This window comes from Corvus kubaryi, unplaced genomic scaffold (assembly GCF_017639235.1).
Source record: "Corvus kubaryi isolate FWS band 111438036 unplaced genomic scaffold, C.kubaryi_AGA036_p1.0 37394, whole genome shotgun sequence".
NCBI lineage: Eukaryota > Metazoa > Chordata > Aves > Passeriformes > Corvidae > Corvus > Corvus kubaryi.
Window position 1 is genome coordinate 10,369,167 of NW_024581133.1, and position 14,703 is coordinate 10,383,869.

General features: G+C 47.7%; 1 protein-coding gene across 2 annotated transcripts in view; it reads right to left on the reverse strand.

The window, feature by feature from the left end:
• Positions 1–14,703, reverse strand: part of IGDCC3 (immunoglobulin superfamily DCC subclass member 3) — a 102,471-nt gene that overhangs the window by 10,093 nt on the left and 77,675 nt on the right. For both annotated transcript variants that reach the window (XM_042039382.1, XM_042039383.1), the window contains exons 7-9: positions 12,200–12,365; positions 2,973–3,220; positions 2,269–2,433 (exon numbers count right to left, since the gene is read on the reverse strand). In XM_042039382.1, the coding sequence (XP_041895316.1) occupies positions 2,269–2,433; positions 2,973–3,220; positions 12,200–12,365 (579 nt within the window). The remainder of the gene's footprint in view (positions 1–2,268; positions 2,434–2,972; positions 3,221–12,199; positions 12,366–14,703) is intronic.

A 14,703-nucleotide genomic window follows, 5' to 3' on the forward strand; every position in this document is an offset into this window, starting at 1 on the left:
CTCCCTCATGCTAAGGGCTGGGATACTTGTTTTCCTCTTCCGTGCTGTTTGGAATTTTCCCCAGGTCATTTCAACTTTCTTCTTGAAGGCGTCTTTAGCCGAAGATGACTAAAGGAACAGTCTTCATCCTAGAGAAATGTCAAAAAGTCCTGGAGAAAACCCTAAAAAGCATTAAAAGACAAGAACAAAGGAGTGTGTGCTGCTTAATGAAGCAGAAAGCATTTGAGATTTAAAATACCACAGCATTTGTGAAACGGCGTAAAGGAGAATGACAGGGAGGAGGCAGAAGAGCCTTCCCAGAGAGTGAGGTTTATGGAGGAGGACAAGGTTCACTTGGGTCCCTTCTCTACAGCGTCTTCCCTTCTACTTTCCATCCAAAATCAGTACTGGCACAAAGGAAGGAGCACTGTGTCTCAAGAAAGCATCGGAGGCTTCAGCCAAGCATGCTCTCAGCGTATTGCCAGCCCTGAAAAGCTGATGGCCCCGAGCCAAAAGTAACCCTGCTCCTCTGTTTTCTGAGGAATATTTCATATTCTTGCTTCAAACAATACCAGGATAACATGGTCACTCCAGTCTCCAGCTGGCAGCATCTCTGCTGCCCTGGCTCCACTGAGCTGTCCCTGGCTGCTGGATATGGCATCTTGGAAAATCCATCCTTTTCTGAGGTTGTTAGCACAGATCCAGGGGTTCCCAAGCTCAGGGTGGACACAGCTCTCTTGTGCATGTAGGGAGGGCACAGGGTGAAACGGCTTGGCCACGAGAAGAGACAGATCTGCAGTGAAACCTAAATTTGGTGACAAAAGCCACCGGGCCCTGGCTCTCTGAGCCGCTCTCCTCTGTGAGCAGAAGGCAACAGGCACCCGAGTGAAGCAAAGCAAACAAATGAAGCCAGAACTGGGGCTTTTAAATATCTTTTTACCTTCCTACAAGGCAAACACAGGCTGGGGTTGAGTGATCTGAACCAAGCAAGTATCCATCATCTACAGAGAGCTAATTCCTGAAGCTTTTTTACACAGGACAAGCCTTTTTTAAAGGACAGCAGGACAGAGATACCTTAAAACTTCAGAGAGCCAGAAAATTTATGATTCCATTACCAGATACCTAACTATTCCTGTCATGATTGAAAGTAATAATGACAAAAAGTCCTCTCTGACTTGACCTGGACTTCTGCAGTCACCAAGCTCTATAGAGCATGGCTGGCTTGTAGCTCCTGGGGCTGAACTCAGAGTATCGGGTCAAGGAGTTTCAAGCTTTGCCTTAGCCCATCCTTATGCCTCTAAATTGGGAGGAAAAACAAACTCCAAGGGTGACTGATTCCCTGCAGAGTACCAAGGAAAATAAACTTGCAGAGCAACAACCCAGTGGGTGAGGATTTACTGGTGTTTTTGCTTATATTCTGTAATAAATATGTGCAAGGGCTGAGAACAGAATGAGAACTGGATCCCCCACCTGGAAGTCAACACACTTTTCCATTTGATCCTAAATAATATCCTCATACCCACCGCCCTCTCCGCTGGAAATTCATAATTACTGAATGTTCATGAGAATGATTCCTAAGAAATTAGTCTCCATATCTGAGACAAGCCAGGATTCAGAAATAGATGATTCTCTAGGAAAATATTCTTCCAGTTCTGACTGACAGATAACACTGGGGCTGTGGTTTCTGCCTTGTACCTGTGTGCAAGGGTCCTGTATTAAAACACCCACTGTCTTACTGGGGAAGCTAACTGGTGGCCAAGTCAGGGGAAAAAAGCCTTAGAGATCACCCTAACTTCCCACTGAAACAGAAAGCTGCTCCAGGGTAGGGATTTATAGGTCAGGACAGCTCAGCTCTAGTGTCATTTTCCCAGGATAGAGCAGAAAATAATAAAATCTTTAGAAGTGTGGCACCTATCAAGTAAGAGCTGTGAGTACCAGAGCTGCTGGAAGATGCTAAGATGCTGCTTGAGCAGGAAGTCTGCATTTAGCAAGGAGTTTAGGAACAGCCCAGAGCAGCTGCAATGCACAAGGCCAGGCAGGTTTGCACTCACCCCCTGCTACAACATCAGATGGGAGAGACGATGCTGTGTTTAATCAGTCAACCCCCCTGCAATGATACAAGTGAGTTTTACACAATATCCCAGAGTAGGCGGAGCAGCAGGAACAAGGAGCATCAACACCACAGGCTACAGTGCCACAGTGCTGTGGGGCAGTGTTGGGGTGACTGGCACTGCTGCTACACACAGCATCTGTCAGCATCTGAGGGTCCCTGCACAAAGCGTTCCTTACCTTCCCCCAGCGTGCTCACCACCGTCACTTCTGAGGCTTTGCTGGCACCCCGGGAGGTGTAAGCCTTTATATAAAAGCTGTAGCTGGTTGAGGGCTCCAGATCAGTCACTAGCTGCTGGAAAGTGCTCTTGCTAACAGCCTCCTGGTACTCCATCTCTATGGGATCTGAAATGCAAAGGGAGAGAGAACTCAGCAGTGCTAGGTTTTGCAAGAGATAAAGAGAATAAGCGGATGTTGCAAGCAGTAATTTTGGTCCCTGGGGTGGATATGCTCCCACTCATTTCTGCTTACATTTCAAGACCAGGTTGGATAAGGCTTTGAGCAACCTGGTCTAGGGCAAGATATTCCTGTGGCAGGGGTTGGAACTGGATGATCCTTAAGGCCCCTTCCAACCCAACCCATTCTGTGATTCTCTGATTCTGTGATTTTTGTGTGCTTTGCCAGAGAGCTACATGGGCAGCAATATTTGACTATGTGGGTTCACCCTCCCCACACTTTCAATATTTACAATGGTATATTTAGTATTTGCAGGTATTTACAGTGTATTTACAGCCTCATCTCTGCTCTTCAGAAACTGGGAGGTGATGGAGAACACTGATGGCAGCATGGACTGCTGCAGTGCAGACCTGGTTTTACTTAGTGGGCTGTGTTGCTAAATTACAGGAAGGCTGAGGATGCTTTGAGCAGTGGGTGTAGCACCGTACCTGCAGCTTTCCGGATGTGCAGCACGTAGCCAATGATCTCCTTGGTGTTCTGCAGGGGCTTTTCCCAGGACACTTGGATGGTGGTTGCAGACACAGTCTCTGCCCTCACACCCTGAGGAGGGCTGGGCAGCCCATCAGCCCACAGCACGGTGAGGCGGGCACTGGCCTGCGTGGAGCCCGCACTGTTCTCGGCCAGGCACTGGTAGATGGCTTCATCCGCCTGGTTGATCCCGTAGATGGAGAGAGTGCTGTGTGGGGACATGAGGGGGACAATCATTACACTGACTACCATGGTCCCCATGCTGGCTCTCATGGCAGGGCATCCCATGGCCTCTGTTTCCACAGAAAGCTTTCAGCAAGCTGTGGGCTGGTGCTTTGGGGGAAGGAAAAGTCCAGGACGTGGATGCATCATTCCCTGGAACCCGTGACTGGGCAGATTGTCTGTCTCAACCTGCAGATACTGTGGTTCAAGTACAGCCAGATGTGGACACAGGGTGGGACAGGAATCAGCAGGATCTAAAGGTGTGGATTCAGGAAGATCCCAGTCACACTACAGAGCCAGCTCTGTGGCAAGTGCATCCACACATTCAAAAGAGCTTTAACTGGCTTAGCTCCAGTATACACCAGTGAGACCCATCCAGGCACTGCACACGGTTGCTAAGCCAAGTCTAATCAAACACAGCCAGAAAGCCCTCTAGTGATGCTCTAATTGCATTATAGCACATTAGAGCTGTCTTAGGGTAACACTGGGATTAGCTCATTTATCCAGCAGAGTTACAGCCTCAGCTCCTGCTTCTGCACTCCAGAAACACCATCACCATAAGCCAAAAGCCAAAGCTTATGAGCAAGTCACAGGTTTTGTCTGCAGGACCTCCGAGTGTATTTTTGATGCTGGTGCATCAGAGCTTGCTGCCTTCCAGGAAACAACCAGAACAGTTCTTCCAGCGTGCTCTTGGGGGCTTCCATATCAGGCTTAGATGCTGTTTTCACTATCCAATAAAGAACAGGCACTGGCTACCCTGGAAAACATCCCTAAAGGAGGGGGAAAAACCAGCCATATACCAGCCTCCCAAATGAGCATATTCCTGAGCACAATGCCCATCACTGCACAGGGACAACCACAGTCCTTGTACATGTGGCCACATGAACTGGAGGCCTTTCTGCACTGCAGGACCCTCCAGCAATGGCTGTGAACGACTGGAGCAAGTTCAGGGCCAGCTCAATATCTTTAAAACAACACCAGCAAATACTGACTCAGAAATAATTGTGTGACACATTAGCTCTGTCTTGCCATTTGAACGTGCAAAGCAGCTTTTCTTGGTAACATCTGCTCACAAACAGGGACCCTTCGATGAAAGCTCCACTCAAAACCAAGCCAGGAACAACACGATTCAATATCTGAATCCATCAGACATAAGGCTGCCTAAATAAATAAATAAATAAATACCAAGTGTATCTCCCTTCCAAGGCATGGGATGGTCACTGGGTCACTGTCACCACTGTGTACAGCTCTGAGCTGGAGCTGGAAAGGCAGATTTGACACTGGAGATGTTTTTTACCCAACTCTGAGGCAGCAGCTCAGGTTATGGTAAAATCTGCTTACAGTGCCTTTGGTCCTGGGAGGGTGTTGTCACACACAGGACATCCTTGGGAAAACTTCAGAAGCTCACATGAGCTTTTTCCTACTTTTCTGTAAGAAATGACCCACACCTAACCAAATCCACATCCACTACTTGTTTCTAAGGAGAATTACTTTCTTCTCCTGCAGTGAATTCCAGGTTGACTTGGAACCTGACTGCACATGAGTAAATCCCAAGCATCCCTGCTGGTGCAAGGGGCCCTTCATGGCTTTTTGGGAATCACAATCAAAGCTGCCTTTTATGTAAATGAAAAATTGAACATTGGAAGTGGAAATGATAAGTAACCTGCCACTGCCTGCCCGTGTGTCAGAACAAATACTTCTTCTAATTGCAGCAAAATATTGGTCTTCCTATATTAAAATTTATTATTGCTGTTGATTTAACATTCCTATTTCTGCCTTGCAAATTATCGGGGGCCATGGTGAGTGAGCAAACGTTTAACAGTCATCTATTTATGTCCTGTGCCTTTGTTTCCTTGGAAACATTGTAAATGGAATATCAAACGTGATGGTTTCAGCTGATACGGTGATTTTCGAGAGTCATCCCTAAGCTCCTCTCATAGCCACAGGCTCAATGTATCTGATTAAATGGAAGGAGAAAGGCAGAGCTGGGAGAGGGCATGGGGAGGAAGGACCCGATGTGTGGCTCAGCTGTGTCAACAAGGACTGACTCTTGTGAGGACAGATGGCAGAAGGCAGGATTACGCCATCCGAGAGCTGCACTCCCAGCCCTGCACAAAGCAGATGCGTGGAAGGAGCAGCAGCACTTCTTTCTGCCCTGTCAATGCAGGGATTATTTCCATGTGGCTGCTGTGCATCTGGGCACCCAGAGCAGCCCGGCCGGGCTGGCACATGGGTCAAGAGCAACCTTAAGCTTCCCAAGCACAAAGCAGATCTGGAACAAGGAGTATTTAGGCTCCATCGCCTCTAGGTGCATTTATGTGCTTTGCACAGAGAGAGGAAAAGATGTGGAGGAAGGAAGAGGGGAGCTAGGCTGAAATGCAGTGCAAGGAGCCTGATGGCAGTGCTATGATTCTGGGGCCAAAGACTTCTCTCTCCTCATGTGGGACACAGATGATTTGCAGCATGCCAGTGGTCCTGGATGGATGGCACTTGGCCACTGGGACCTGGAGTTCAGTGGAGTCTCTGCCATGCACAGTCAAGTCAAAAGAAATAAATACAGTGTTTTCTGCAAAGTTGGCATGGCACGTAGCTGGAAACTTGCTTCAGGCTTCAAAAAGTTCCTTTTCATTGAGGTTTCCTTGTGCTGAGCAATGAGACCCTTGGCTACCTGGTGCCCATGTTAACTGGAATGACACACAGGCAAAGGGACACTAAAACAGAGATTTAGAAGAGCATGGAGAAGCTGGTGAACAGAATGCTCAGCATCTAAACACTAGCTCCATGGGAAAAAAGGTTTTCTCTCTCGGGTGGGTCCCTCTGACACCCACCAGCAGATCTCCAAAGGAGGCTTCCTGCGAGTCCTGGCATAAGCTACCATGAGCGGGGTGGGACCTGGAAGTGAGTTACTTGAACTCCAGCATCACCCTAGCTGATATCTCTGCTGTGCATCTATGTCCACCTTAACTATGGACAAATTCTTCCTGCCTTCACCCACTGCATCACCTTCCAGCATGTGGAGGATGTGGTGCAGCAGGGCCAGCGTTCACTCCCAGGTTTTGCTGCTTTTTGTCTTTTTTTTAAGACAGCTCAAACAAAAGGAAAATCTTTAGTTGCCGTGTGAGAAGGCACAGAGTGTCTCTGTGCATCAACCATCTGAAATATGCAGTGTCCTTTTATTTCTTCCCGTCAACACAAAAAAAAAAAAATCTGTCACTTTGGGACATCTGCTGCTGGAAAACTTTCCCGCGAGTGCCAGACTGGCAGTGCCGCGAGCATGTCAGACGAGGCGAGATGCCAGAAGGCTTTCTGCTGGTCACCAGAGCCGCTCGGCGAGCCAAGGGCTCCATCACATCTCCACACAATGCCCTGACAGGCATTGATGGAAGTGGGGAGAGGAGCTGCTGCAGATTCACACCCGGCTGAGCTGAAACGAGAGGCCTCCGCTGCTTGAAAGCCAAAGTATTCCCAAGCTGTCTTCCCAGTTCATAGGCAATCAGGATGACTGATCTGGCTCAGGTCAGGGGTCCAGGCCGGTGACCGGAGATCGGCTTTCCAAAGGCTCCTCTGAAAAAGTCTGCAAACTGAAGGAAGCCTCTTCATCGATTCAGCAGCACAAAGAAGAGGGGCCCATCTGGGAGGGCATCAGCCTTGCGTGCGCACAGGCGCACAAAGGAGGGAGTGTGATGAAATTAATGCAGAGGCATTAATTTCAGGCTGTGGTAGCAGGGACAGCATTCTGAGTGCCAGCAGATACCGAAAGCCACCAATGCCACATTCAGGTGCCCCATCCCTGCTCTGTTTCTGTCACGGCCTGTGTTGTGCTGTGCTGCACTGAATGATCTGCTCCTGGGCTGCCGGCCCATGCCGCACAGGGAAGGACCCTTTGCCCCTCAGCTTTGTAGAAATGCCCTGTATTCTGAAGGTTGCCTCACACAGGCTGAAAATAAGGTGCAAAGCTTGAGAAGTGACGCTCAGCAACCCAGAGGGACACTGCATATCATTCCCAGCCCTCCATATGCATATTCTTACATATCTAGAAATTAAATATCATACAGAGTATCCTAGGTGAAATTGGGTTGGGTTATGCAGAAGGACTGGTTTCTATTTTGCAGGTACTGCAGCCCACTGGTCAGGATACCAGCCCAATCTTGTGATTTCAGACTCACTCAAGAGCAGCTTCTGGAATGATGTTGCTGGTCCCAGCCACTCAGTCTGTTTTTATGAGCCACAGAGTACAATCACAGGCTTAAGTGAATCCTGCCCCAGGAAGCAGAGCAGTGTTTACATCATCAGGACCATGGGGAAGCAAAAAATATCTCAGGAAAAGCTACTGGAAGGGAGGACAGAGCCTATATTGGTAGGACTGCAAATGCAGACTCTGGGGAGAGCTCTTTACTGCTAAATGGAAAGTCCCCCAGACCTTTTTCCCAGCAAGCAGCACAGATGCTGGAGAAGAAAACAACCCAGGCTAATTCAGGGGAGACTAATTTTAGGCTGCACCACTATGGGCTCAGTCCTGCCTCAAAGCCTCCTGTGTAAGGACTATTCTCTGCTGATGGATTTTGCTGTGTGCAACAGTTGGAACAAGCACTTAAACTCCTGACTCGATGCACTTCAAGAGCAGCTCAGTGGAGCAGCACACAGAGAAATTACACAGGCAACTTGGCAGCAAAATAATCACAGCCACATGAGAAGGAGAGACTGATCCCTGTTGCTGTTGGCTGATCCGGGGCTGCTGCAGGTCCTTTTTGTGGGATATGGCTGTGTGATCCCAGCACAGGATCGCTGCTTGGTGCAGGGATCATGCTGATTCCCCACTGCTTAGCGGGGCTTTGGGCGTTTGTGCAGAGATCCTCATTGCAAAGGCCATTTCCATGTGTCTTCCAAAGTCAAACCTATAAATTATGCTTAAATCAGGAGCAGCTGGTTCACATACCCATCCTCCACGTACTTATTTGCCGTGCTTCTGGGAACTGAAATATGATTTGCTATAGAGCACCCTTCCCTCAATCACAACTGTCTGCAAACTCACAGCATAAGGAACTTCAGGCTTGCCTGTCCTCCCTTATGTGGTCCAAAACCCTACAAACTGAAGTGTTTGTGGGGATTGTGCACCATGAAGGGATGTACAAACCCATCTGCACCTTTCCACACCCAGCTAATGTAGGGTTTATAGAAAAAAAGCCACCTTGTGAATGACAGGCTCTGGTTTCCTTGGGTTTGGTACCAGAAGGGCTGTCTGGTCCCAAGTGCTTGGATGTTTGTGCTTGAAGACCCCTCTCTGTACCTGCACTGGGATTTAACAGCATGAGAAGTGCAAGAAGAACAAAGCTGTCCTGATGTTTATTTACAAAGGAGTATTTCCCCTGATGAACCTTGAACATTCATGGCCCTGAAAGGGAGACACTTCCAGAGCACTAAACCAAGTGCAAACCAGTGAGGAAGAATTTAAAAAGGGGACAGTTCACAAGCAAAAGTCACCAAGGAGAGCAAATGCCACCTGAGCCCAAATTCTAACAAAGCCTTTTTCTGATGGAACAAATGAAGTCCCTTAATTACAATTTGTAAATAAAATCTTCTTGGAAAATCAATATTTAGAGCCTGCCTTCTCTGAAGATGTTGGCCTTTGTTCCTTGTTATTATGGCAATATAAACCCCACAGTGTGATACACTTCCAGGCTGAAAATTACCCCCCTGAACCTGACTAGGTCAAAGGAAGAAAAGCAATAAACCTTTCACAGTGGTAATTCAGGGACTATTTCATGCTTCCTTGTAAATTTTGAAGTAATAAGCTAGAAACATACTTTTACACAAGCCCGTGGTTAACTTGGCCAGTAACCACACCTTCCTCCGGCAGCAATACTCCACCTTTGGGATGGGCTGGTGATGCTGGGTGCAAATTTTGCTAGAAATTCCCCATATACCTCTCAAGCTTTTGGACCATGATCGATCAGAATCACTCCAAGAGCAAGATGGGCATCTCTGATCAGCACAGAGGGACAGACCCTGCCACTGCTGGACATGGGGATAGCTGCACCTAAGTCCAAAAGGCTCCATCAGCTTCTCCCTCAGAGAGCTTGGCTCAGCACAGTATCACCCCGACAGCAATCGGCTGCATCCCAAGCCCAGGGGCTGCATGGCAAGGCAGCCCCATCGTCAGCTCCTTCAGTCATTTTTATTCACAGCTTTTAATGGAAAAGCCCACAATTCCCTATGCCTGAGCCTTCATGCATTTTTCATTAACAATTATCCGCTATCCCAGAACTGCTTTTGATTTTTTTGCTAATCATCGATTGGCTATTTTGTTCCCACACAGCTGGCATTTTGAAAACATAACAACCACCTCTGGAGAGGGCACAGCAGAAGGCTGATCTTTAATGCTAATGTGCCCAGAAACCGTCAACACATCAGGTGATGGGAATTCATGTCTGAGGGACCACGAGGGATGAGATATTTATTGGACGCAGCCTGTGAGGCTGATTTTACCGTGCTGAAAGCCTGGAAGTTGCTTAGCAAGTGAATGTCTGATGTTGTAAGAGCAGCCACATCCAATCTCCAGTGAATCCAGTCCTGAAGCTGCATCCCAGCAATGAAGGGCTTCTGGAGTCCCCTCACCTTGTGGGGTTTGCTCTCCGTGGATTTGCAGTTACTGTATATGAGAGATAGCGTGGCATGAGGCAGATGCAAAAGGGCCCTTCACAACTTTGGGAAGCAACAGATCCATTGGCTGTGGGTTTGTGCTGCTGCCACAGGGCCTCAAGCTTTCAGGAGCAGAGCAGCATCTCGAGCACACCATCTTCTGCAGGTCTGGACCTCACTTTTGGCTGTGTTAATTTACAAAAATGAAGTTGCTCCTAATGACACATTTTGCAGTCAATTAGCACATGATGTTTTGGGATGATTTACTTCTTTTTTTTCCTAAAAATTCCTTAGGGGGAATTCAGACTTCTATGGCAATATTAAGCAGAGTTTTAATCCAAATGAATTTTCTAGGAAACCATGTAATCTAATTAAAAAGCTCACAGTGCAGTTTAGTAGGTTCATTACTGGTAGATTCAAGATCCATCTTTACACAGACAAATATTTTCCAAGTGCAACAGACTGATAAATCCAAGACATAACCACAAACTGATTCTGCCTGGAACTAAGTGGGTTACAGCACTTAGTCATGCCCATGAGAGGAAAACAAAGGGCAAACTTGAAAAAGCTCAGGAAAACATCATCCGTTGATGTGTCTCCTCCACTTCATGGAGCTCCCAGCCCTGCTGCACCAGTGAGGGCATTTTCCAGACCGACCGCTTTGGAAACCACTAGGCATGGCCACTTGCCTAGAGCTGGCAGTTGGAGTGGACCAAGACTGGTGTGAAGGAAGACAAAAGTTCAACACTGTCGAGTATGGCAGCCTGAGGGCTCAGCTTTACAATCCTGTTACTATAGCTTAAGAAGATGCCACGTGTCAGCTGAGCCCCAGGAATGGGCTGAGCTCCCTCAGCCTATGCCAGATGCTGTAATCTGATCATTCAGCTCGCTGTGGAAAAGGCTGATGCAAAATTGCATTAAATGATTCCCATAAGAAAATGATTACAGCAATGTTCACGAAGTTGCAGTTCATGTGCATGGGTAGCACAGCTTCAGGCACAGGGACCTGGCCAGGAGACAGGACCATGACCAAAGACCCAACTCCGGCTCTCCTCAAGCAGTGAAGAGGAATGGTTTCACAGGGAAGATACCTGGGCGAGACACACAGCTGGATTCAGTGTCAGTTTTGCCATGGATTTAATGACCACTTGGACTTCATCACTTCTGACTTGGCTATCTCATCAATAAAAGGGGATGCACTAATTTCCCTCCTATCCCTTCTGCTCTGTTCATACCATAGAGGGCAGACATGCCTCAGAAAGCCATGCCATGAACTAGAAGACCACAAGCCTGAAGTGAGCGTCATCTGTATGTGCACATACAAAGTTTCCTGAAGCTTTAAAAATTTCCAGTTTGGAGAAAACCTCTACTGACTGAGATGATTTTATTACCACTCACACCTTCTTGCATCACACATCCTTCCATCACTCATGTAACAAAGCTTTAAAAACCCCTCAAATGAGAAAACAAAAAGCCACATTATACAGACACTCAGAAAAATAAACTCACTCTTGTCCCCTGAGGAACAAACCGTGGTGCCTGCACAGCACTTCCCAACTGTCTAAACTGAAGGTCCAGACCCTCCAGCAAGGCTGGATACTTGCCTTCCTGAGACACATTTGTTAATATAGAGAGCAGCTATATGACACCACAGAGCACAAACCTCTACCAATACTTCAAGTTTACAACACAGGTGCTATTATTTTGTAGTGTATTTTTTCATGCTATTTCCATAGAAACTACATTGTCGACTGGTAATTTTCACACTAAGTGCATCATTTCCTCAGTACAATCATCCCCATCCCCTCACAGGAAAATGCAGTTATTTAGAGCTTAGAGAATACACTCTTCCCTGGTGAGATAGAAGGCTAAAATTTAGTGAAAGTCAGGCTCCACACAAGTATTATTTCTAATGTATTTGCATTTGCACACCCAGGCAGGTTAATGTTCAGGCGTTAAAGCACATTTCCTCCACTGAGGAGTGAATGTGGTCCCTGTCAGCTCCAGGAACAACATTTAGCCCTTCCAGAAATACCCAGATGATGATCAGGACAAAAGAGAAACTTTTCCTGGGTTCCTGCATCAACAAAGTCTAATGCTGATGTCCTGGCACAAAAAATCATGGAGCACCAAAATGTAGGACTGTAAGGTGCAGCCAGCAGGACTGAAGCAGTGTTTTAGTTTATCAAAGCCTAAGCTGAATCCACAGATCCGCTTCAGAACACTGCCACCTTCACATCAGCTCTTTGTTATGCAGAAAGCAAACCAACCTCTCTCCCACTCCCATTTCCACAGCGGTGTCAGAGCCCAGTGCACCAGGACTTACCTGTTGTTATTCTTCAGCTTGATGTGGTCGCTGGTCTCCAGGATCTGCCCATTCCTTAGCCACGTGATCTGGGGAGGGGGTTCCCCTTGGGCCACACATGTGAAGATGGCAGTAGTCCCCACAGGTCTGGAAATGGACTGGGGATGCTGCACAAACTCTGCTGGGGCTGAGAGGAGGAAGGAGAAAGAGGGTGAGAAAAGTCATGATGATCCCACTTTATCCTGGTACAAAAAATCCACCTTGTAAATAAGCATTGTTTGCCTGGGAACATGGGATACTTGGCCAACCCACAGCCCATGTCGCATGTGACTTGGTGTAACAAAGATAACTCTTGTTTGGATGGTGTGTCTGTAAACAATGCAATGCTGCTTTTTGGTTGCCCACCTCGGCACTCATGGCTTCACAAGAGGCACCTGAAGGCCAGATCAGAAGTGATGGAAAGCCAAGATGAGTCCTGCAGGGTTCAGACAAATGGGACCAAGCTTTAAGCCCCTTCACCTCTCCCTGGTCTTCCACGGAAAGCAACCCCAGTGCTGACCCTGGGGAGATGTGCTGTTTCCTCAGTGGCAGAGCTGAAGCAACACCCTGGCTTTGTCCAAAGGACCTGAATGGCATTAGCAAACTGCTTAAAATGGAAAGAAATGTATGGATATCATACAGCAATCTGGCAGGGTGTTCTCTCCCCAGGAAATACCAGATTTGCTGCCAATTTTTCCTGTCAGCAAGAGATTGGGGAACCTTTTTTACCCCAGATCTTCGGTCTGGGACCCTTGGGGTCCTGCCAAGCCTGGCAGACTACACCATGCCTGTAACTGCTGCTCACCTTGCTACCAAATGTCTTCACCTTTGGCAATAACATTTCATAACAGAAAGGGATCTTCTTCTCCTTCCAGCAGCTCAAATTAGATTTTAAATCATTTATCAGAATAAACCAGCATATCAGCCTGCAGAAAGCAGGGCCTGACAGACACTGCCAAATAAGTGAGATTATTCAAGCAGTTCTGCTTCAAAGGGCAAAGTGATAAATATACTCCATGTTGCTACTGAAACCTAAAATCAGATGGAACCGGCAGCAGACACAATGAAGACAAACAGATAAGAGGCACAGGCCCATAATAAATTTACTGACTAACATCACATAACGGATGGCTGACATTAAATTTTTTTGACAAAAGAAAGATTACCGAGGGAGACACGTTCAGAGCCGCTCACTGTCATTTTCCAAGCATGGGGTTGGTGGGCTGTGCCACCAGCGGAGATTATGGGATTGGAGAAGGGAGCAAACTTGTCCAGCAAAATATACTGAGGAGTGGCCAGGCTGCAAGTGGGATGCAAGAGTTGAGTCTTGTGGTTCATGGCCAAAACACCCCCTTGGGGTTTGCTGCAGCATTTTGGGGGGATAAAGCTCTTTCCCAGATGTGTGCAGGTAAGGGAAGAGCACGGCTACTGCTGTAACCCAGCCAAACTGCAGGGACAGATGCTTCTGTGAGAATAAAAGCCCAGTTGTGCAGATTCTAAGTCCTCCAAGCAGGAAGACAGAGAAATTCATCACAGAGCCCGTCCCCCTTGAAGGAGCCCCCTCCTTCATTTTTAATAATCAGAGGGAAGTGGAGCATGGCAGGTCTGACTTACGTTACTGGTACAGGGTATCCGCTAGCAGAGTTTATTGTCAGGCCACCGCTGTCAGCGCTCGGCTCCACTAATGCACCTGATCCCAGAAACCCAATGGACATGTACTTCCAGAATCTCCTGCTAAACTTCCCCATGTGACAATCAATCTCTTGCCCTTTTACTTCCCTTCTATGTTTTTGCTCTAGACTTACAGATTAAAACAAAATTCAGGATGGGTTCAATAAAAGTTAGAAGCAAGAATAAACAGGGGGAAACCCTCTCTTCCCTGCCATGAATGGCTCCTTTGTGGTGTACAGTGAGAGCATTAGAGACTTGATTTTCCTCAGCCTCCCGCCCCCCGCTTTGTGCTGGCGCAGTTTTGCAGGAGCAATTATTTTGCAAATGGCTGCACCTCCCTGCTTTCATCTGAGCTGCTGAGCTGCACCCACAGCACTCGCAGGTGCAAACCCATGATGCCAAGGAAGGGCACAACCACCTTCCAGCTCCTCGCTGCAGCTTCATTAAAGATCCTCTTGGCTCTTTGCCTCTGCCTCCCCCTCGCTTCATCAAATCTCAAACCCACTGTTTGTTCCAGCAGAAACAAAGTTGAAATATGGAAAGAAGCATCCAGCATAACCCTTCTGGAACCACCAGCTCTCCTTATCCTCCCTTATTAGCCCGTGTCAAGAGGGAGTAATTGGAGCAGTGTCGCATGTGACTTGGTGTAACAAATGTGCAGCTGCGGCCGCTGGCTCGGTGCCAGTGACACTGTTCAGTGCCACAGCCCCACAGGTTCCTCAGGTCCCTGCTCCCCTCTGCCATTCTCCCTCTTTGCTGCCTTGCTAAACACAACCAGATCAAAACCCCAGCCCCTGCTTAACTTGCTTAAACTC